We start from the raw sequence: 21,469 nt of genomic DNA on the forward strand, positions 1-21,469 counted from the left end.
CCTGCTCATTCTTTGCCATCACTCTTCCTCTGTCTGTCACTGGCTTCTTCATAGCTTTCCCCACTTTCTCTTTATATTCCTTTCCCTCTCTCATGTCCCTTCCTTCCTTCTTTCTCTGAGCTCACTCTCTTTTACTCTCCGTTAAAAGGGGCCAGGAAAGGGTAGTAATTATTTCACTAAGGTATTATCCATCAGTGCTTACCTAATGAGGCTATTTAAGAACCGCACACACACACACACACACAAATGTACTCCACAGTTAAAGGCTGAATTTGGCAAAATGTCATTAAGATCAGGTGGGATTCAGTGCTGCTAATTCTGCTGTACACTCTTTATTTGTGAGTGTAATGAAAATGTGAATAGAAGAAGAAAAGTGCCACAACATGGTCAAACTGTTCAGCATTTATTTGTCCAAAACCACCTGTGGCCCACTGGGACAAAAAAAAGAAAAAGGTTTCATAAGAACAATGATTTTAGGAACATTTCAGCCTGCTAAAAAATATACAATTTTCTGATTAATAAAAATTGTTTAACAAAATACGATTTTGAAAAATAAAAAGGGAAATTGGCTAAAAGCTGAACTTGGCTAAAAGCAGTTGAAATACCTCACTCACTTCACCCAACCCAGTGAAGTAGCTGCTTGGCAGCATAAACCTCTAGTTTTTTAAAAGGACAGTTTAAAAAAATATATATTGTAATAACTTGGTGAAAAATTTTCACCAAACAGCATTGTGGTTGCACAGTAAATCATAGTTAGCTCTCCTTACTTTACTGCTCAATAACAAAAAGCAGCTTCTAGCATCTCAAAATTAATACGAGCTAGCTTATTTGGTTATACGTATGTTTGCATGGCTGAGGCTGTTAGGAACTAGTCCAAAAGTAAAAAAATATTTGTGTTTCCAAAGGGACACTCAAGGGGAACAGGTGTCCTCCTTCAAGTCTAGGATTTGCGTACATAAACATAATAAAAATGATCTGGTCTTGTTTTTATAATGTTAATATCAAAGTACGTAAACAAAACGTCATTATTTATTAGATAAAGACAACAGTAAAATATCTGCCAGTATGCTTTAATATGAATGTCAAAACTGTTACCATATCCTAAGAGTACAATAAACATATCTGTGTCCCTCTGTCTCCTCCGTGTGGTCCTACTGCCATCTGCAGAAATACATTGCATTATGTGTGTTGTAGGTCTGAACATCTGTCTTAAATGCTTTCCACATCAAACTGTGGTCATTGCTCATGTCTTTCCTTCTTGTCATTGCATTTGGTCACAGTTGGTTGCTACTTTTCCTCTCAAACCCTATGGAAGCAGCAAAGGTTTACTTGGCTTCGAGACATTGTTCTTCATTACGACTTTGTTTTCTGGCAAACTAATAATAGTGGTTTTGCATATGTTGTGTGTTTGTGCTGTTATACAGAACTGGAAGAGGGGGTAGTTTCCTCATATTTAACTCCCCCAATGCAACTATAAAATGTTGTCTCCAACTCAGTCATTTTTAGTGTGTCTGTGCATCACCGATGCTAGGATCAAAGCAGAACAGGTGGAAATTTGATACTTACAATATATTACAAATTAATCTTATACCTCACAAATATAAAACCCTGCAGATATTGAGAGATGTAGCAGACAGCAGCCATATAACTCCTTTACCAACAGTGGGAAATAAACAAATTAAAAAGCAGCTGAGCCCTGGCAGAGATATATTGATCCTATTTCTTTGAATTTGTAATACAAGGTGGATGAAGTCATAGCTCTGAAAACATCTTGAGATTAATTTGCTTGGTGATTTATAAAATGTTTGGGATTCAGCCATAGGAAAAAAAAAATATTAGCAAACACCATCTCTAAATACTGTAAAATAATCTATCCTTCTTCTCTCCCCTCACACTCTCCGTAACACACACTATCTATAATTTCCCGTGTGCCAGTGGAGGATCATGCACTCATGCTCTCAGGTCTTTGTCTCTGACTGTGGGCTAGAACCGCTTGAATGAGCCACATCTGTTTTCGCTCTGCCTTCCTCCTCACCTCTCCCTCTCTTCATGCCTCCCGGCCTTCTCCCTCCCCGTCTGCCGCTCTCTCTCAATTTCCCCTCAATTTCCCACCTCCGTATTTTCCTTTGTCTTTCACTCCCAGGAGGTAGAAGAGAAGAGGTGAAAAAAAAGACCTTTCAGAATGGTCTATCATCTGATTGTCTGATAGTCAACGAGGGGAGAAGTGGCAGCATTTTAATCATGCCTGAAACCCCGGAGAGTGGGGTCAAACAATTACTGTATAAACAAATTGAAAATAGAGGAAAATCTAATTTTCTCCGTGTGCATTCCAGCTGGAAAACTGTGCTAAACACGTGTAACACTGGAACACATCCAGATATGGTTTTATGATCTTTAACAACATGCTCCTATTTCCTTTTCCTACTCACAGAATGTGTTTCAAAATAAGACAAATTTGTGACCGACATTTCTTCTAGCAACTTGTTGCTTCAGTAAAGGAGTTTTAGTTGTACTTATTTCATTTGTTATGATCAACAACTTTTGGATTTGGGGCTTGGACATTAACTTTTTTTGCGTTTTGCAAAGTTCAGTGTGTTTTATTTGGGTTTGATAAGATAAACAACACTAAGAAGTGCACAGTGTTGTGCACTTTTTCATATAGTGGATGAAAAACTATACATAATTTGAGCAGTGTAGTATTGCAGTGTACACTGTAAAAAAGTCTCTAATTTATGGTAAAACACAGGCAGCTGTTTTATCAGGCAGCCAGAATTTTATCATATTTATACATTAAACATATACAGATTTTACCGTATTTATATGGCTTCTGGAATTTTACCGTAAATTAGAGACCTTTTTCTTTTTTAACAGTTTAGTGCATATACATTATGTCAGCTTTACTCCAACACCCCTAAATATAATGTACCATAATCATTTGCCAGAAGTCCTGTCATTTATTCTCAGCATAAATCCAGTTATTCTGTGAAGACCTCAAAGGTTTATTAGAGAATATTAATAAACAAACAGCATCACAAAGAACAAGGAACTTTGCAGACAGATTGGTGATGAAGTTGTGGAGATTTTTAAAGCACAAAGATGAGATAAAATTTTATAACATGCTTTGAATATCTCACAAAACGCTGTTCATCCATCATCTAAAAGTCCAAAGAGTATGGACCAACTGCGACCAGAGCGAGACATGTCCATCCACTTACACTGACATGCCCATTGCCCAGGTTAGCTTATCTGTTGATAGAGTAACTTCAGGTTTTGCACTCTGTGGTAGGTATTAAAAAATAAATAAAGTCCATTGGAATTGATAAAAACCTCATTGATTCTAACATTTCACTTACTTTCTCCTCAGCCCGTTTTTTAAATTTTTTTTTATCTGTATCTTTATCTAACGCATTGTCTGTTTTTCCTTCAGATTCTTTCTCTCCGCTGTCTCTTTCCATGTGTTTGTGTCTGTGTTATTTCACACCAGCACAATCAGTCACGGTGCATCTCACTACATTGGTTTTCCATAATTTCCCATGGGTGTCAGATGAGGTCTTAACCCGTAATGCTCGAAGCACTTCTCTCGTATCAGGTTGGTTGGGGGTGAAGGTGTTGGGGGATTGTTTGCGGGGTCTGTCTCTGCAAATTTGCTGGAGGGTACATAACGATGAGGTCTTAACCCTGACCTTACCCATACCAAACCCATTACCATTTCTAATAAAATGCTCCGACGCAGCCGTTCTAATGTCGTCAATCTTTTAAATGGTGGAACAATTAAAGCACTCCGGAGGCATCCAATTTTTATGAAGGCCAGAGGTTGTGGAAAGAGGTTGCTTGTAATCCCTCCAATCACATTTAACCCATTAAAATATGATTTTCTAGTGCTACTAAGTGGGTTATACAATAAATCTGAATCCTTAAAAAAAATCTAATGTCTGCTGTTGTGTCTGAGAACGCGTCGACATTTCTCTGATCCACGTTTTTTTTTTGTTTTTGTTGTGTCATGTGTGAATTACAAATCACAAAACTGCCAGCGGAGTATCTGATTTACTCCAAGAAGGTGCAACCGATGTGTGAAGAAGGTTTTATTTCTTGGAGTTCTTTACAAAGAACAAAGTAAGCCTTTTATCAAACAATTCAAATGTTGGTCAGAACTTAAGATTTACAGCACTAGACAAGATATCTTTGTTATCTCTCTCCACAATCACTGATTCTGAAAATATGCTGCTGTGCTTAACTAACTCAGCTCACTTCCTCGATATCTTACTAAAACATAACTTTATCCACTTTACTTGAAAAGGCATGAGTTTCATCTCATGAAATAAAACATTTATATAAGGCACATAGTAAAGGCTGAAAATAAATCAAAACATTAAATAAACAACAATAAAAAACACCAATTGTTCCTGAGTAAAATTAACTACCATTTCTAGTTAATTACTGTCATTTCCAGCTATGTGGACACATTATGTATAACCTTTTGAAATATCATAACCCATTTTTACAGGCGGGCCTTGCAAGACTGTATTTCAGGCCATCATGCTCTTTGGACTGGGAATGACAGAAACTCAGCCACGAAGTGGTAGGAATCCTAAAACGACTCCGTGGTTTCGGTGAATGCTGAGGTGCGAAGGTCTCCCACTCTCTGCAGTGTCAGTACCTCTCCATACTTCATGTGGCCTTCATATTGTCTCATAATAGTGTAAAAAGAGCATCAGTGAAGACATTTTCCTCTGAAGAGACGAGTCATATCTCTCCTCTCTGTCTGGCAATCCAGCAGAAGAGTCTGGGTTTGGCAGTTGCCAGGAGAAAGGATTTTGCCTGTTTATACTGTGTAAAGTTCAAAGTGTTTTGCAGAGGGGCTGTTAGCAAGGGTCCACTGTTCACGAGCTGGGCTCTGTGTTTTAGTCCCAGTGAAATTAGCTTCTTTAGTTTCAGCATACCAAGATATTTTTCACAGGCAATCTGTGTTCAACCCTCTTGTTCTCTCACATCACAGCAAACAACGAATAACCAAATGGAATCGCCAGTAACAAGAGCTCAGGGCTCAAATGATAAAAATTAGCTAGTAGAAAAAGGTCCCGCTAGAGAGGTGTTGATGGGGGGACAAAAGGGCAATTTCATGCCATGATTTCAGCAAATGCATCCATTGATCAAACACGGTCAGGGTTGATGGATTAACTCAGTGAATCGGGGTGGATGTTTTAACTAGAACGCCTGTGATTAAATGTGTGGGATCCTCTCATTCATCGTCTCAATCGGCAGCGCTGAATGAATACCGCGGGTCTGAGGGGTGCGGGGGAAGTTGAGGTAAAGTAAGTAGCTATTAGCATTCAGACTGGTCCCAGCTATCTGTTTTTTTTTTACTTTCTCCCAGGATAGAAAGACTAAAGTTTGCAGCTTGATCATATGGCGTCATTTATCTTCAGCAGTAAGAAGCTGACAACAGGCATTGAAGTTGATATGAAACCGATATGAAAGGTACTTTTGGTTCGTCTTGCCTTTGACATGACAGATGAAAACACCTGTCTTGACTTTTTTTTTTTCTTGAGCAAACTTTTAGTTTCAACTCATTGTTGTCCCAAATTCGCAACTCTTCCTCATTTTTATGCAGCTTCTCTTCCAAAACAAATCATCTTCAATAACTTATATCACACCTTCGCCTGTCTAAACCTTTCTGACGCTCTGGCTGCCACTGATGCCACTCTTGTTATAGACACCTTTTCTTCATTGTTTTTTTTTTTTTTTTGTAATTCACCTTTCATATCTTTGCCTTCTTGTCACTGTTCTCCTCTTTGTCCGACTGTTATTATCCACGCAGATGTGGAAGTCCGACGTCATTTTGAGACTTCGACACGTCGACGCGAGTACGCTCACTTTTCATGTGATTTATGCAATAAATAACAGCTTCAAAGAAAAATAAAAAAATAAAAAAAACACATGCATGCACACACTTCACATATTCACACTTTTTTGTGCTAAAACAATTTTTCAAAATCATGTGGGACAAACCTCCCACCTCGATGGTGGATGACTGACAGCTGAGCTTGTGTATGCATGTATGTGTCCATGCGTCTGCACCCGGGTGCCATCTGACGCCCAGAGGGTGGCTACATCTTTAATGTGACACACTGGACTCGTGACAGTTAGCTGTCTGACAGTGAGCGCGTATACAGTATGTGTTGCATACGTGAAGGGGTGGGGGTGTGTGTGTGTGTGTGTGCGTGTGTTGCCAAGCTCCACTGACAGTAGCTCTACATCCACCGGCTCCTCTCCAAACCTGTCAGGCATGCCACAACAGAAATCTTTTTCAAGATTAATTTTGTGGCGTTGCTGCTATATTAGATAGTGCGGTAGCGAGTGACAGGGAGGATGGGAGTGTGACAGAGTGATATGTGGTGTAAATCTTGGGCTTAAACTCAAATTACTGTCAAGACAGGGGGGGGGATACCTTATCTCGCCTCTGGGGCTCCATGGGGGCCCCGTGGAAAGTGGATGTCCACGTTAGATTGGAAGCGCCAACAAAATACCGCTGATTAAAAAAATGAATTAACATTAAATCTAGTCACATTAAGTTGTTTCTCAAGAATTTAAGTCAAAATATAAACCAAAACCAATTTCAAATATCCCTCCTAGTGCATATAAAAATTTTTAGGAGTCTAAAAATGTAACTGAGTCGCAAAGTGACACTATTTCCTGGTCATAATAGTGACTATTATGACTATTTCTGGTTCAAAATGACCAGAATATTAATAAATGTGCTCTGTGTTGAAAGACTATGGAGGGTATGAAATGGGTTTTCGCTCTTGGTTTGGCACTTCATAGATTTCAAAAAAGAATGAGGGATGCCTCCGACTGAAAAAAGGAAGACATGAAAGCTCAACTGTAATCACATGAATTTAAATTCACAACAATCTGCAAATTTAAAGTGAAAAATTTAGAAAAATCTGACCTTTAATTTAAGCACTTTTTAAAAAAATCTTTAAAAATCACAAAATCTCAAATAGTTGTACTAATTCTTGTAAAGATAATGTTAAATGTCTTACTATTTAAAACACTTTGTGTTAAAACTCCATTAATTTTATTTTCTTTGAGCATAACTATGAGGTCACACCAGAGGATAATGTCTCTTAGTCGCTCCTCAAAATGGGAAAGACAAGACAACATGCCATTAAAGTAAGGTTACAAGACAAAGTGCAAGAAAATTTTAAGTGTATGTGAATATCTGCTTTCTACTGGATTACCTAGTTTGCTCCTCCTTTTAAAACCATTTCAATATTAATATCCTGTTACATTCTGTTTGTTTTACAGTGATTTCTTCAGACAATCAAAGTTAATACCACAAACATTGTGTTGACTGCATTGCAGCCAAACTCTAAGTTGAACTGGACTTTGAGCTTTATTAATGTCAAGAGTCAATCCTCAATCCTGAATAATTATGAAATTATGAAATACTTCCCTCGAAGAAAATGTCGATGACTCATCCAGAAGAGAAACAATCCGCTCTCCTGAAACTCACTTCGCTATTTTTTTTTTCCCATCACAATGATCATCTTTCTGTTCCTCCACCTTTGCTTCTATTTCCAGAGAAGATGTCAGAAGTGTCTGACAGGTTTCATGAATACTTTTGGCTTTGTTGTTATGCAACAAAACAGAGAAGATGTTTGAGGTTCACTGATGAGACATCAGTCTGTCAGGGGAGAAAAAAAAAAGAGAAACACATAGCAGGCACAAGTGTCATCATGAATTAGAATGAAACCGCTTCCTATGGTTACCTGCAATATTTTCTGTAACGCAATACGGATAAATGTTTTTAGGGATTTGAATCTGGGGCTTCAGGCGTTCTCTCTGCTTGCAAACAGGCTGATTATTGCTCTGATAAAAGTATGCTGCTGGAGCTCGGAAACCGAGTCTGGGTATCAGGTCTATTCATGGAAAAGAGAGAGAAAAAAAAAGAAAGCAGGGCGTTTGCTCTGAAAATAGCATCAAAGCAACATCACTAATCCAAGAGTCACTGATGAAATGGCAAAAATCAAAGCAGCCTCAATTCGTTTCATAAACAGATGACAGATCTTTGGAACGAAGAAAAAATGGAGGACATCACTTTTATTACAACGCTGCAAGCCGAAACGATTGGCCAGAGTGAATAAAGTAATCACTTAATTTATCACTTAATTTATCTGCTGGCCATCACGCAAAAACCTGCATTATCAGCTGCTGCTGATCATATATGGCGGTGTCGTCATGACAGGGAGTGGGGCCCCTGACTGTCAGGTCTCGGCAAAAGAAAGGAAGTAGAGCTGAAGCGGGTGAGAGATGAAGAGGTGTATGCGACACACTCACATGGCACTTAGCGCAGCAACATGAAAAAGACTTGATTATAGGTTGAGTAGAGGGAGGGAAGGAATGAATTACGTCGAGATGAAGAGAGCGATGCACAGGACGGGGGAAGAGAGACAGAGAAGAAAAGAGGAAAGAAAGAGAGGAAGGTTGATAGAGATTTCATTTACATCCCAGGATTCACCTACTGAATACTGACAAGTTAGTGCAATATGCATAAATTGAGAAAAGACTGAGAAAATGTCATATCACTTTGACAGTGAATTGCGTTTATGAGGAATAAATGAGATGTACTCCGCAGGTAAGGCCAGAAGTCTACATACGGTAAAAAGGCAACCTTTCTTTCTCCAAGTCTGACGTAAAATCCGACTCAACTGTTCTTTTTATACATTTAATCTGTATCTGGCAGCCTTTGTACTACATGATTTAAGTCAAAATATTTTTAATTTCCTTTCTCAAGTTTTTCACAATATAGCTTGCTGGAACTTTGGCCCATGTCTCCTGTCAGAACTGCTGTAACTGAGTCTGCTTTGTAGGCTGCCTCAATCGCTCACATCTACTCAACTCTGACGGGAAATTCTCTATTAGGTTAAGGTCTGCGCTTTGTGATCCTCCCAAACATCGGTTTTATTATCCCTGAGCCAAAATGCAACTATTTTAGGTCCATGCTTGGAGTCATAGCTTATTTGGAAGATCCATTTGCCCCCAAGCCTTAACTTCCCGGCTGATTATTTAAGATGTTTATTTTTCCACATAATGTTATTTTCTCGTGATGCAATCTGTTTTGTAAAATTGCACCAGTCCGTCCTGCAGCAAACACACCCACGAGGCTGTCGTATCTTTACTTCGGTTTTTTGTTATTTTACTAAGCTTTTTCCTTATTGAACTGTATGACAGCTGGACATCATCATGGTGTTTATGCTTGTCTATAATAACAGATGAACGTGCCACCTTCAAATACACCTGGAAATTGGAGTCCACAATCTTTATTTTTTATTAAATATTTGCCCAAAATTTCCAAGTCTAAGAATGTTTCACCCCAAAGCAACATACAAATAAACTGCCTAAAATCACGCCTTTGTCACATATTACTTCTTTATCTTGATAGACTTTAATTGTTAAATGTAAAAATAAATAAAAGTTTCTTTTGTACAGGGACTTCCGTTGGCTTCCAGTATCCAAAATATGTCAATCTCTAATCTAATAAACACAACATCATCTTCCAACAGCAGCTGTGTAAAGTTCAGAAATGCATTCTGCAATAGTGTGATTTTCTATAGCGATAAAAAAAATAATCACACCTCAGCCAAATGTGTTTAATGTGTGAGTCAGTGCAATATTAGCCCTCAGATCAGTAAACAAACCCAGCATCTGGAGCTGATCTGTGCGTCTCACGCTGCACAGCAGCTGGTGGAACCAGTCGGAGTAAAAGGGTGGGGAAGGGGGGGGGGCTGACTGGGGCTTTGTGGCCCCCTTTTCCAACACTAACTGGGTCAAGGTTGTCGAGTCCTTGAGTGAGGCGAACAGAAACAGCTCCGGTCATAAAAAAAATAATCTGTTTGGCTTCTGATCTGGGTGTGCTTGACTCTAATTGGTCAGAAGATAATTGATAAATGTGTTGGTAATTAACAGGGTGCTTTGCTGTTAATAAAATCCACATTTTGATTCTGGTCAAGGGAGATAGAACCATTTCAAATTACTTTTGTAATTTAACACCAGAATGAAAGAGTAACATTGTTTTTATCTCACATTTGAGACATGTGAACTGGCTCATACGACTGATATGATTAAGGAAAATAAAAAAAAAACCCAAAGCATCAGCTCCAAAACAAAGTGAGGTTTTTTTTTACAACTGCTGGGCAATGAGGAGAATAAATGATCAATGAAAAACAGGAAGATGGTGTATGGCTCGCCTCACTGTAAAACTTTTAGGTACTGTCTGGATGGCAACAAAACTTAACAAGGCTCACAGTGTGTGTGTGTGGTGGTGGTGGGGGGGGGGGGGGTGCACGTGTGTATGAATGTCAAAGAGGGGAGTGAGTCTATCGACCTGGGGTTAGGCACCTAAGAGAGAAAGAGCCGATAAAAAAAATAAAATCAACTGGAGCATTTACTCAAGTCCCGATAAATTGTACTTATGATTGGAAAGATGGGGGGAGCAATAAGACGAAGAATAAGAATGATGTCTGTTTGGGAAATGCAATTTGATGCAATTTAACAAACCAACAAGAAACATGTTACAGAAGCATTGAGCAGAATGAAGTAAATCACTGAAAATTATGGTGGGAAAATCGTTGTTTTTTTTTGTTTGTTTGTTTGTTTTTTTCACAGCGCAATCAAGCATAATCAGCACACTCATCCACTGATTTGGACTCTTTATGGAGGTACTGATTGCTTTAATCAACTGTCAAAGTTGATTAAACTTCAGTTAAAATAAACATGTATAGTGTTGCTAAAAAAGAAACTGCATCCCCTTTTGAGTTTTAGATGTCAAAACATCCTAAAAATGATCCAGTTTTTACCAGCTGTACTTGACTCAGTGTGTTCAATGAGAACAAGAGAAAACAAGAGACTGATGATTTTTAGCCACTGAAGACGCCAGTGTGTGAAAACTAAGTACATCGTATGATTTAGCAGTAATAACTTATGCTGGTGGACTTAATCTCTTAACAATAGTGGTAGGAAATAGTGTCTCTCTTTACAATAGATACAGTTTTCTGTTTTCATAGAGAAAGATTTCATCTAAGTCCAGACTGATTGATGGGTTTTGATGCTCATCTGTATCTGTCTACAGTATAAAATGTGGTTACAGAAAAATGCTTACTTCCATGACTCTCCTCAATCTGAAAACATTTCCACAACTCATGTTTTATGTGGTTATAATTCATCCACTTCATGTGATGAATTCAGAAGATGGTTATGCAAATCAAATAAATCTTTGTCTGCTGTTTTGGAATAATTTACTTTATTGCTTAAAGTACCTGCTTAGTTCAGATGTCTAGCGTTCCTAAATATTTCCAAGGTATTCCCATAAATCTAGCATGCATTCATTTATTAAGTAACGCTGATGATAATGTTTTATTTTACGTCTGTGTAGATAATTTTCTAAAAATCTTGACTCAGTAGGGAGGGCAAAGAAAAATCCTCTTGTGATTTTGTAGACCAGGAGGTCAAACGCTAAACAAAATGAATATTTGTCTATTTACTGAATCGTTAAATTTAAGAGCGAGCATCGAGCGGCACTCTTTGGTGTACAAATTTTTACTGATGGAAAAAGTCTAAAGGTAAGCTATTTTCAGAATAAGTGAAGTGTTTAAATACAAATGATCTATGCAAAAAAAAAAACGTAAATAACATTTTATTTGGAAACAACTCTGCTGTTCATCCGGGCCCAGACTTTTGAATTGTGAAAAAGACTTTAGCAGATAATTCGAAGGCTGGCTTTATTGTCTGAAATTTAAGGTACTGATCTACATTTTCTAGAAAAAACACACAGAAACTGACTTTACCACACTAATGGCCAATATAAACGCTAAAGAAAATGTCAACTACATGATCTTTTTTTTTTTAAAAAACGGATCATAAATCCCTGTTTTACAGTGACTAAACTCCCACACAGTGTGACGTCACCTCTAATGTTACTATAAGCAATCAGTAATGGAAGGCTGACGAGAAGATTCGAAAAAGCTAATTTGAATTATTTCACTGTTGTTACAGTTTTAAAAAATTATTTAAATTTGTATCTAAATGATTAGTTTTATCACTAAAACTGATTCAAAAAAGAATTTGCTTAAAGTTAAAGAAAGGTTTATTTGTTCTAGTTGGGTAAACCACTTTGGGTTCAGTTATCATTCTAAGCCCATAGAAGGTGATTCAAGGTGTAAATTAGCACATCTAACAGCTGGATGAATAAATGTGTCTAATCTAAAGTAAAGCACAGATAAAAAGTCTGTCAAAGCAGCAGGAGATGGTTTTCAAGCCAAAATCAAATGACTTTTCCCAATCAAGGACAGAACTGTCATCTTTATTCAACACGGGAGCTTAATTATTTAGAAATGATCTTTCATGGGAGCTTTCGCTGCTGCTACACTAAAGGATAAAGGCAACATTTTGATATTTACTTGAGCTGGTGCCTGCTGCTCTCACAGATACAGAAAATATTTAGCAACAATAAAGCACGTGGAAATCCAGAGCTCTCTGGAAAAGGCAGATTTCATTCTCAAAAATAATCAGTGATCATTTTGAGCCAATTGGTTAAAAAAAAAAAAGCCTTATGGTCTGGCAATTCTGTTCCATAGCAGACAGAGCAGAGCTATAATGAGTTCAATCATTTCTGTTGTCTCATAAAATGCACCTACAGAGCAGCACATCATTACATTTGCCATTACTGGTAAACATTGTAATTGTTTAAGGTGATAGAAGCAGAATATGACGTTTACTGATCTAATATGTGGCAAATATGAGCAGACAACAATAAGACTGAGTCCTGAATGTGTGTGCTGTGAAATCCTGCAGTGAAAACCCAGAACTTCATTGCTCGGCTGTGTTTGTGTTATGTGTTCAACTGCCTTTCAACCTGAGAGTATCTTTAAAAAAAAATCTGTTTTACTTGTTACTTGCCACTAGTTGACTAGATAATGCAAATGTGGGGAAAAAAATAACTCTCACAAAGAGCCATATGATGCATAATTTTAGCAGCATACCATGACCCGCTGAGTAATTTGGTGTTGGTGACAGCAGAGCTGTTCAGGTGATTGCCCAAGTTTGAACAGATTGTCTCAGGAAAGTGTTTACTGCTTTCTTGGATAACAGCTGCAGCAGAGAGGAGCAAGACATACGAGGGCGAGGAACAACTCTTCTTAAAGGGATCAATGCACTGCTGGGCTTTTCCCTTTAATAAGAATTTATTGAATAGTTTGTACTCTGCTTTTTAGTCTTAGATGTCTAAGACCGGCATGTCTTAGATTTAACCTCAGAAATTTCTCAAATAACAATGACGAAACTCCGCAACTCGGTGAGAGTCGTCCTTATTCCAGACATGTGCAACAGAAATACTTTGACAAGAAAGAATGAAAAAAATATATGTTTGCTTACTCTGGACAGATCTCCAACCTCCAGGTAAAAACAAATGATGAAAACATTCCAGGTCATCCAGATGACGAGCCAGGCCGCATACTGCGCACACAGAGGGAGACACACAGAGGAGAGAAGAGTCAGACACAGAAAAGAAGATCCGACAAGCTGTGGTTTGGTTGAATTAAAAGGAAAACATGGTCACGTCTTGCTTGTGGAGAGAGTGAGATGGAGGGAGAAGGAAAAAAAAGAAGACAGAGGGAGGCTCTGCTTTTGATGTTATTAAAATGCAGACAAAGAAAAACAAGAGCGGAGAGCGCAACCGATCTCCTGAATCAAATCTGACAGGACGAGAGAATGGATGGCGAGTTTCTGTGCGTAAAAAAAGAGATTTATAGGAAGGAAGGAAGAAAAGAAAGGATTTATACAGCTTCCATCGTCTGAGTCATCTCACTAAGCGTTGTCTGGAAGAGTAAAGTAGGGGAGTCGTTTCTAGATTGAGGTCCTCTGGGATAAAAAGATCCTACTGTTAAACTGTGACTTCAGCATCACTCAGAACCATAATTCTTAAAGCAGGGACCAGTATCACTGAACAACAAGCTTTTGATAAATTCATGATATAGCTTACTGTGTGGGCTTTTTTTTGTTGAGTGTGCAAAACTTACTCCAGTGACATATTTGGGCCTGAACTGAATAGTGCCGAACAGGCCCAGGATCACGACGATGATGTGTAGGAAGTTGGTCAGGATGGGGGCCCATTGGTAGCCCAGGAAATCGATCACCTGGCGCTCCAACACGCTGACCTGTGGGAGGGACACAGGAGATTGTTAAAACAATCTGACAGCTGTGGGTCGTCTCCACAAGAAAACTACCGGCATTAAGTGGGTGTTAGCATGAAACGGTACCATACAGATTTACATGAAATATGAAGGTGCGAGTCAAAGAACAGAAACTGAATCAACACTGAAGTTAAAAGGAAGTGGCGTCTCGCTCTCAGGCATGGCACTGCTCAACTGTGTTTCATTTTAACAAAGTTTCTAAAAGGTTATAGTTTCAGAATCACAAATATAGTTGGTCAAAAGTCTGACTAACAACACAGGAGACAAAAAACAAAAAACACGGGGTAAATAGACAGTCGAAGTGGCAAGAACCAAACCAAGAGTTTGAGTAGCTAGCTCCTGGTTTAAGGTATAGATAGAGAGAAGGGTTCTCCAAAAAAGTTTCCATTCTTTTGCACACCTATTTTCAAAGTTTTTTGTCATTTTTAACTATCTTTATAGATTTAAAACTTGCAAAAAACACAGACTGGTGATGGATGAAGGACCAAACGGAACAAAGACAAATGGATGGATGGATGGATCATTGTCCTACGTTATGCCACATGTACAGAAACTATTATGATATTTAAAAAATTATATTAAATAAAAACAGTCCATAGATTTTAATGATGATAAAATGCTACATACCGTGCAGTGTTAACAACAATAACTGTACGGTTGGACATTTTTTCCCAGCTTGAAATTAATATAAAACACCAAAGTGCAGTTGATTTTAAATAATCTAGAATAAATTCAAAAATTGTGACCCCAATTTTTTATTTTAATAATCCGTTTGACTGACTAAAGTCAGTCCATTTTACATCAAAATGGGCTGGCTAAACTCAGGAAGAAGAGCAGGTCAAATAAACCACAAAAAGACCAAAATTGCCACAGATTTTAGGCTCACCATTGGATTTAAACCACCTATGCCTTCACTTTGTAGCATTATTATGCTTGAATGATTCATAGGTCAGGGATAAGTCTAAACAAAATACAAATAAAAGAAATTTTCTCTGAAAACAGTCTTGTGCAAGACCACTTAAAATAATGAGAAGAACTGCAAGCTCCTTGGAAACAAGATCTAATTAAATCAAGAACGACATTTTCCATTATTACTGTACCGCTGATTTTCAACGCACTTACAAAATCACGAAGACCATTAGGTCAACATTTTATCACAGACATACACACATAGGCATACCCTCTGACTTAAAACTATAAGGAGATTTTTAGGTACGTTTCTCACAAGTATCCCATGAGTTCAGAAACGTACAAAGTTCACCTCTGTTGGTTAAGACAGAATATTTAAAGACTTCTCACTGCTCCACAAACTGATAAAACACATCTGAGTCAGACTTTTTGTGATTTTAATGGCTTAGTTCATATCAAGCAAAAGAAACTCTCTCTTTCAGTTTTCTAGCAGACACCTGAAAGTTTGAGATCAAAACCGACTGATATTTTGTTCGGCTCATAATTTCATTCACCCCGACAAACATCTTGCTTCAGTTTGAAGGAACGTAATGTCGGGTCAGGATGCAAGCACCACTATATTTTACTGTGGGACATTTCACAGCTACATCAGCCAGATTCTGTTTTGTCTTTTTATCCATTTTTAAGACACCTTTGCTTTCTATAATGCTGCCAATATCTTCTCAAATTATTGATGACTGTCTTGACAGTGCCGTAGAAAATATGCAGGGGATTTAATTAGTCCTCATCACCAAATTGACAATCAGAGATCTTTTTTTTATTTTTTTATGAATGATATTCTGACATTTTTAACCATTTGAAATGTCAGAATGATTTTGCTAGGAAAGTTTAACTTTATTTCAAGTAACAACATTCACTATTATTCAAGTTAAGTGTGCATTTAACAGAAATAATGAGGAAGCTGAAATGAAAGGTGTTTTATCAAAGGGTTGGCATTACGACTATTTTGCATTTCTTCTCCTATTATGTTATTGCTGAATCAAAATGTGTATGTATGACATTGAATTATGTTGGTCTCATTTTTTCAAATCATAAAAGTCAAAATCTATCCAATACAAATAGAGATGGATATAGCCTTTATAGCTCAACAGTGGGGAAATTCAAGTGTAACAGCAACACCAAAATATGTAGGTTCACAAAAAAGTGTTAAAAAAAACCCCAAAATACACAACAATAAACACAATTACAATAAAAATATACTGTACAGTTATCAGAAATAGCTATAGAAATATTGTCGATTGCACATAATTTTTTTTTGTGTGCATAATGTGTATTAAACTTTAAAAAGACAACACAGTGTTTGTCTTTTTAATTATAAACAGTGCAGTACTATGTTCTGTACTGCTGTACAAAAAACAGTTCTTTAAGGAGTAACAGTGTCTAAATAATTAAATTTAGACACACAGAGACATCTTTTTGATGACATATTCTATTTGTCACATTTCAACCTAGTTTTTACATTGTTTAAACCAAAAGCTCTATTTAATGTAATTTTGCCCCAGGGGGTTAGTTGTAGGCCTAGTTTTGCACTAAATTTCAAATGCGTGTGCACCGTTATAATGAACTCCCTCAAGAGGAAGGGAGATGTTAATCAGAATATACCTTGAATCCCAAATGCTTCATTGTAATTAAGTAAATTGTAATCAGTTGTACATACATATCTTTCAAGCGCTCAGTGTGGAGCGAGTACAGTGTTTGTGCGTGGGCGTGCGTGTGTGTGTGTGTGTGTGTGTGTGTTTGGGATTATTATCCTTCAGTCACTGGAGCCTCATGCTGAGATGGTTAATGAAGTCGGTGCAGCGCTGCTAAATTTATGAACTCGCAGAGACAGGGAGAGGGCGTTAGTGAGGTGGCGACACAGAGAAACAAGAAAGACGCAAGCGAAGAAAATACAAAACAAACTTTAACTTTAAAAAAAAGAGATAATGTTATTCTGAGTTATCTCTATTCTCTTGGCACACAACTTTCTGCACGAATGAGTCTTGAGAGCCCTAATGTGAGGCCATATGGTAACACTGCAGCCAAATGGAAAACACAAACACACACACACACACTTTGTGTCTCAATACAGAGCAATACAAAAGCAATCAGATATGAGTTTTAATTACAAGGCAGTGAATGTAAGAATTAAAAGAGGTAGAAGAAGGTGGATGAATTATTCTGTTTGGTGCGGTGACATATGTGCATCCACTCCTGTGGGTGTGTGTGTGTTTTTCCATGTCATGGGAGGTCTGTTGTGCTTGCACTTGACAGCACCTGCTGTTACTGGACACACTGGGCCCAGCTGGCACCACAGAGTGCACGACGTGCGTGTGTGCGTGTGTGTGAGCAAGGAAGGAAAAAGATCGAAAAGAGAAGACGAATGAGGGATATTGTGCCTCTTTGTGTGACTAGCCTTTATGCGCAGGCTCTCTTTCTCAGCTTCTTTGTGTGCTTGCTTCATTGTATTATGTGGAAGTGTGTCCTCCTATTGACAGTTATAAAGTGCTGCAACTGTGTGCCTCTCTCGCAAAGCGTGGACACACACAGAAACGGAGGCCATTAGAAAAAAAGTCAAAGGCCTCCCAGCCCATTACAGAGGCCCCTGGGGGCCCCCCCCCACCTTCTTTCATCACCAATAATACAAACAGTCTTCGCTCCAGCTGGGGATGCATTTACTTACTGGCTCTGCTCCGAAATAACTCTAAGCTACACAAAATGCAAGAGCAAGGGATAAAGAAGATGTTACGGTGATGGATCAGTCATGACAAAACTAAACGTTCCCCGCTGCAGATTGCTTTAACTTCGGCTAATATAGGAACATATAAGAGCAATAACCCAAACCATCTGTTCCTTTGAGTCGCACTCATATTTTTACGTGAAATTCTCATTACATGGCTCAGCTGCAAAAACAACCAACATCAGCCTCCTTGGTTTGTTGTTCTTTGTTATCCGGCCTCTCAGTTCTCCTGACAGACAAAAAAAAAAAAAGAAAGAAAGAAGGAAAGCATGCTCACAGGCCCCCTTAAGTCGGCATCCTTTGCACCTATCAAACGACTGAAAAGCTTTGAATAAAGTGTGAAATCGCCTCGGTTTCCCTGTAACATTAAATCCAAGAGGAAACCCGGGGGAGGGAGGGATATAATGAGACGTCTATTCGGTAGCAGGAGATACATTAGCAGATATCGTAGGTTTTCTGCCATACGTGCAGCTGATGAAAGACTGGTACAGGTGGTGCTTCAAGCTGCCTCGCATGGTCCTGCGGGATCTGCTGCGACGCGCTTTGAAGCTGCAGAGAGAGATGTTCATTTCGGCGCTGTCGCTCGGAGCAAAGCTACATTAAGCTTGTCCTGTGCTGCAACCGGAAATCCACCAGTGGACATCGTGTGTTTATGGCAAAAAGATTTAGAAAGATGGCTGGATTTCACTGTAAATATTTCCGATGCCTTTGGGAGTTTTACTCGGTGTAACATTGTTTAGCTTGAGCATGGTTGAGAAAGCAGAGAAGGACTTGGTATGCCGCCTTCGGTCAACCTGTTAACCTTCATACTGTTTTGTTGGCTTGAATAATGCACACTTCATTATGCAGATTTTTTTTTTTTTTTGTAAAAAGGACTGCCTCAAAATATTTTGAAATAAGAAACAATGTGCTTTGGTTTATTTCCACCACACAGCTGACATGTAACGGCTAGCTTGGCTGTAGCTTCATTCTCCTTGCCTTGAAACACTGGTTTGTGCACTGCATATACAGTAGATGGGAATATTAATGCAAAGCAGCCCTGGTAATCATAACTGTTCAACAGAAACAGCTTCATCTAAAAAATAAAATAAAATCTACAAACCGAACTTCAAAACGCCCGTAAGTCGGTCTGAATCTCCGTCGTTTTAGGCGGGAGGGTCAAAAAGCAGCACCACTTTGATGCCTGCATCTAAAAATACAAATAAAAAATAAAAACCAGACTGGAGGTTTGCATGTTATATTTAGCTACCTAATTCTTCTCCTTGGCCACAAATAGACCACATATGTAGCTGTTGTTACAGAGAGAGCGATGCTCAAACAGCCTCTGAATAGATTAGCGTCTGATGAAGGGGGCAGTGGAGGCGGGAGGAAAGACGCCTCCGCTGCTTTTGGGAAAGATTTTGCTCTGTTTGATTATGAATGATAGAATGATAAGAAAGAGTTATTATTGCTCCAGACAGTTTAGTCTCTCTGTGACTATTATGAGGCCCTGCAGAGGGATGAAAGTGTCTTTTATCCTAAGTAGGAAAAGAGATGGAAATAAGACAGGGTGGGAGAAAGGCTGGGAGCTCTGATGAGAGGGCATGAGGAGATCGGGGGTGATTAAGATGCAGCTGTCGCTGGGAAGGATGATGAGACAGAATCGGTAAGTGAATGAAATGAATCGTCACATGTTGTCGTCTGCCACAGCTCCTTCTTCACCTGGCCACTCGTTTTGGTTTCTTATTCTCCACTTGTTCATTTCCTCCCATCCTCTTTTCCAAATCATATCGTCAGCCCCCACTCTCCTTACTCTGCTCTCCTACATATTTAATATGTGTTCATCTGTTACCAGATATGTTGTGTCATAAAACAGTAAATTACCTCATCTGCCTCCTCCCATTTTCCCTCCATTACTGCACAGATTCGCCCCTCCTTTGCTACTACTTCCACTGTCTCCGTTGCCAATATTCCATCTCTCCTTCTCGTCTCTCTGCACTTCTCTCCTACCTGCCTAGCAAAAGTTTTGCTACAGCTATATATATTTTTTTGTTATCGTTTTTTTAACATTCTGTAACATAAAAAACCAAATCTAAATTCGATGTGTTTTGGTGGGATTTTATGTAACAGATAAACAAGAAGAGAGAGAAGAGAAAAACTGTGTAGTGGATGGAAAATGATGCAAGGATAAAGCAGGGTCGGGTTATAAAAAATATATATACCAAGCATCTAGGAAGCACTACTCAGTCCATCAAATGTACATAGTAAGAATATAGGACAACTGAAATCCAACCAAGAATCAAATCTGGGAAAGAAAAGTCATATTTTCAGTTTGCTAAACGTTGAGGCGATACAAAATATCAAAACGCCGCGTCAGTCCAAAAAACGTACACCTCATGTCACTGTCCCTGCTTTGAAGCATGGTGGCAGCAGCGTCATGCTGTGGGGACGCTATTTTATTTTATTGTTTTTCAAAATCACTACCTAATCAGAGTCTGTTGGAAGCTGTATACAGGACCATTTCCTATTAAAGATCTTTTAAAGGCTGCAAAAGACTCAACAATAGGACAACAAAATATGCAGTGACTTTAGTATAATAGAGTTGTTTTGATTATATCACATTTATGTTTGAACTACAAAGTCAAAGTCTTGACCCAAATGCAATTCGGAGACCGTGGCAAGACCTGAAAATGAATGGTCAGTGATGCTCTCCAGCTAATATAATCAAATCACTTTCAGAGATTTATTTTTCAAAGAAATTCTGAGGCACTTTCCTTCCCCAGCCACCTATCAGTTACTATTTTCTGTTGGTCTTTCAAATAGGATCTGACTGTGGCTGTAATGTGACAAGATATTAAAAATGTCAGTAGTAGGTGTGAATATTTTTGTAAAAGTGCCGTCCTTCTCGCGCTCTCTCTCTCTCCTCTTGCATCCTTCGCGCCTCACCCCGGCTCGCGCTCGTTCCCTCGGCTCTTTGGCTGAGACTTCTCGCCTGGTTGTGTGACCTTTGGAAACTGCTGATCAAATTCTCCTCCTCAACCCATTACAGGACGGCAGAGAGAGGGAGCGAGGGACACGGGGTGGAGGAACGAGGGAGGCAAAGATCAGTTCGAATGGATGAGATAGCTGGAAAGAAGAGGCTGGCGAAGGTGGTGGAGGAGGAGAGGTGATATCGAAAGTGGAGCTCAGCACGGCCAGAAGAAGCTCAAAAATGTCCAAAATTGCTTTCATGAGTCACACAGGAAGAATCACGACTATCAACACATAAGCCAAGAAGAATCACACTGAAGTGAACGCTCTTCTCACCTCCCTGTCATTTCTCACCGAACCTACATTTATGTCTGCCTCTGTTATCATTAACTTTTATCCTGCTAATAAAGTTTATTGTTAACTTAATTAAGTCTGCCAGCATGCACATTACGGCACTGTGTGCAGCAAAAGCAATCCCCCATTGATCTTTTTTTCACACAGGGATCAATTCATCTCCATTGGAGGCTATTAGGGAGCGTTTGTGGCTACTTAGGCTACTCCCAGAGAAAACAGCTAGGACAGC

The 21,469-nt window shown here is 38.8% G+C and overlaps 1 protein-coding gene across 1 annotated transcript in view; it reads right to left on the minus strand.

Annotated features, from left to right (window-relative positions):
* Positions 1 to 21,469, minus strand: part of nkain2 (sodium/potassium transporting ATPase interacting 2) — a 101,704-nt gene that overhangs the window by 36,525 nt on the left and 43,710 nt on the right. Inside the window, exons 2-3 of the mRNA XM_028040625.1 lie at positions 14,076 to 14,213; positions 13,432 to 13,512 (exon numbers count right to left, since the gene is read on the minus strand). Of these exons, the coding sequence (XP_027896426.1) occupies positions 13,432 to 13,512; positions 14,076 to 14,213 (219 nt within the window). The remainder of the gene's footprint in view (positions 1 to 13,431; positions 13,513 to 14,075; positions 14,214 to 21,469) is intronic.

The sequence above is a fragment of the Xiphophorus couchianus genome, chromosome 15 (assembly GCF_001444195.1).
Source record: "Xiphophorus couchianus chromosome 15, X_couchianus-1.0, whole genome shotgun sequence".
Classification (NCBI taxonomy): domain Eukaryota; kingdom Metazoa; phylum Chordata; class Actinopteri; order Cyprinodontiformes; family Poeciliidae; genus Xiphophorus; species Xiphophorus couchianus.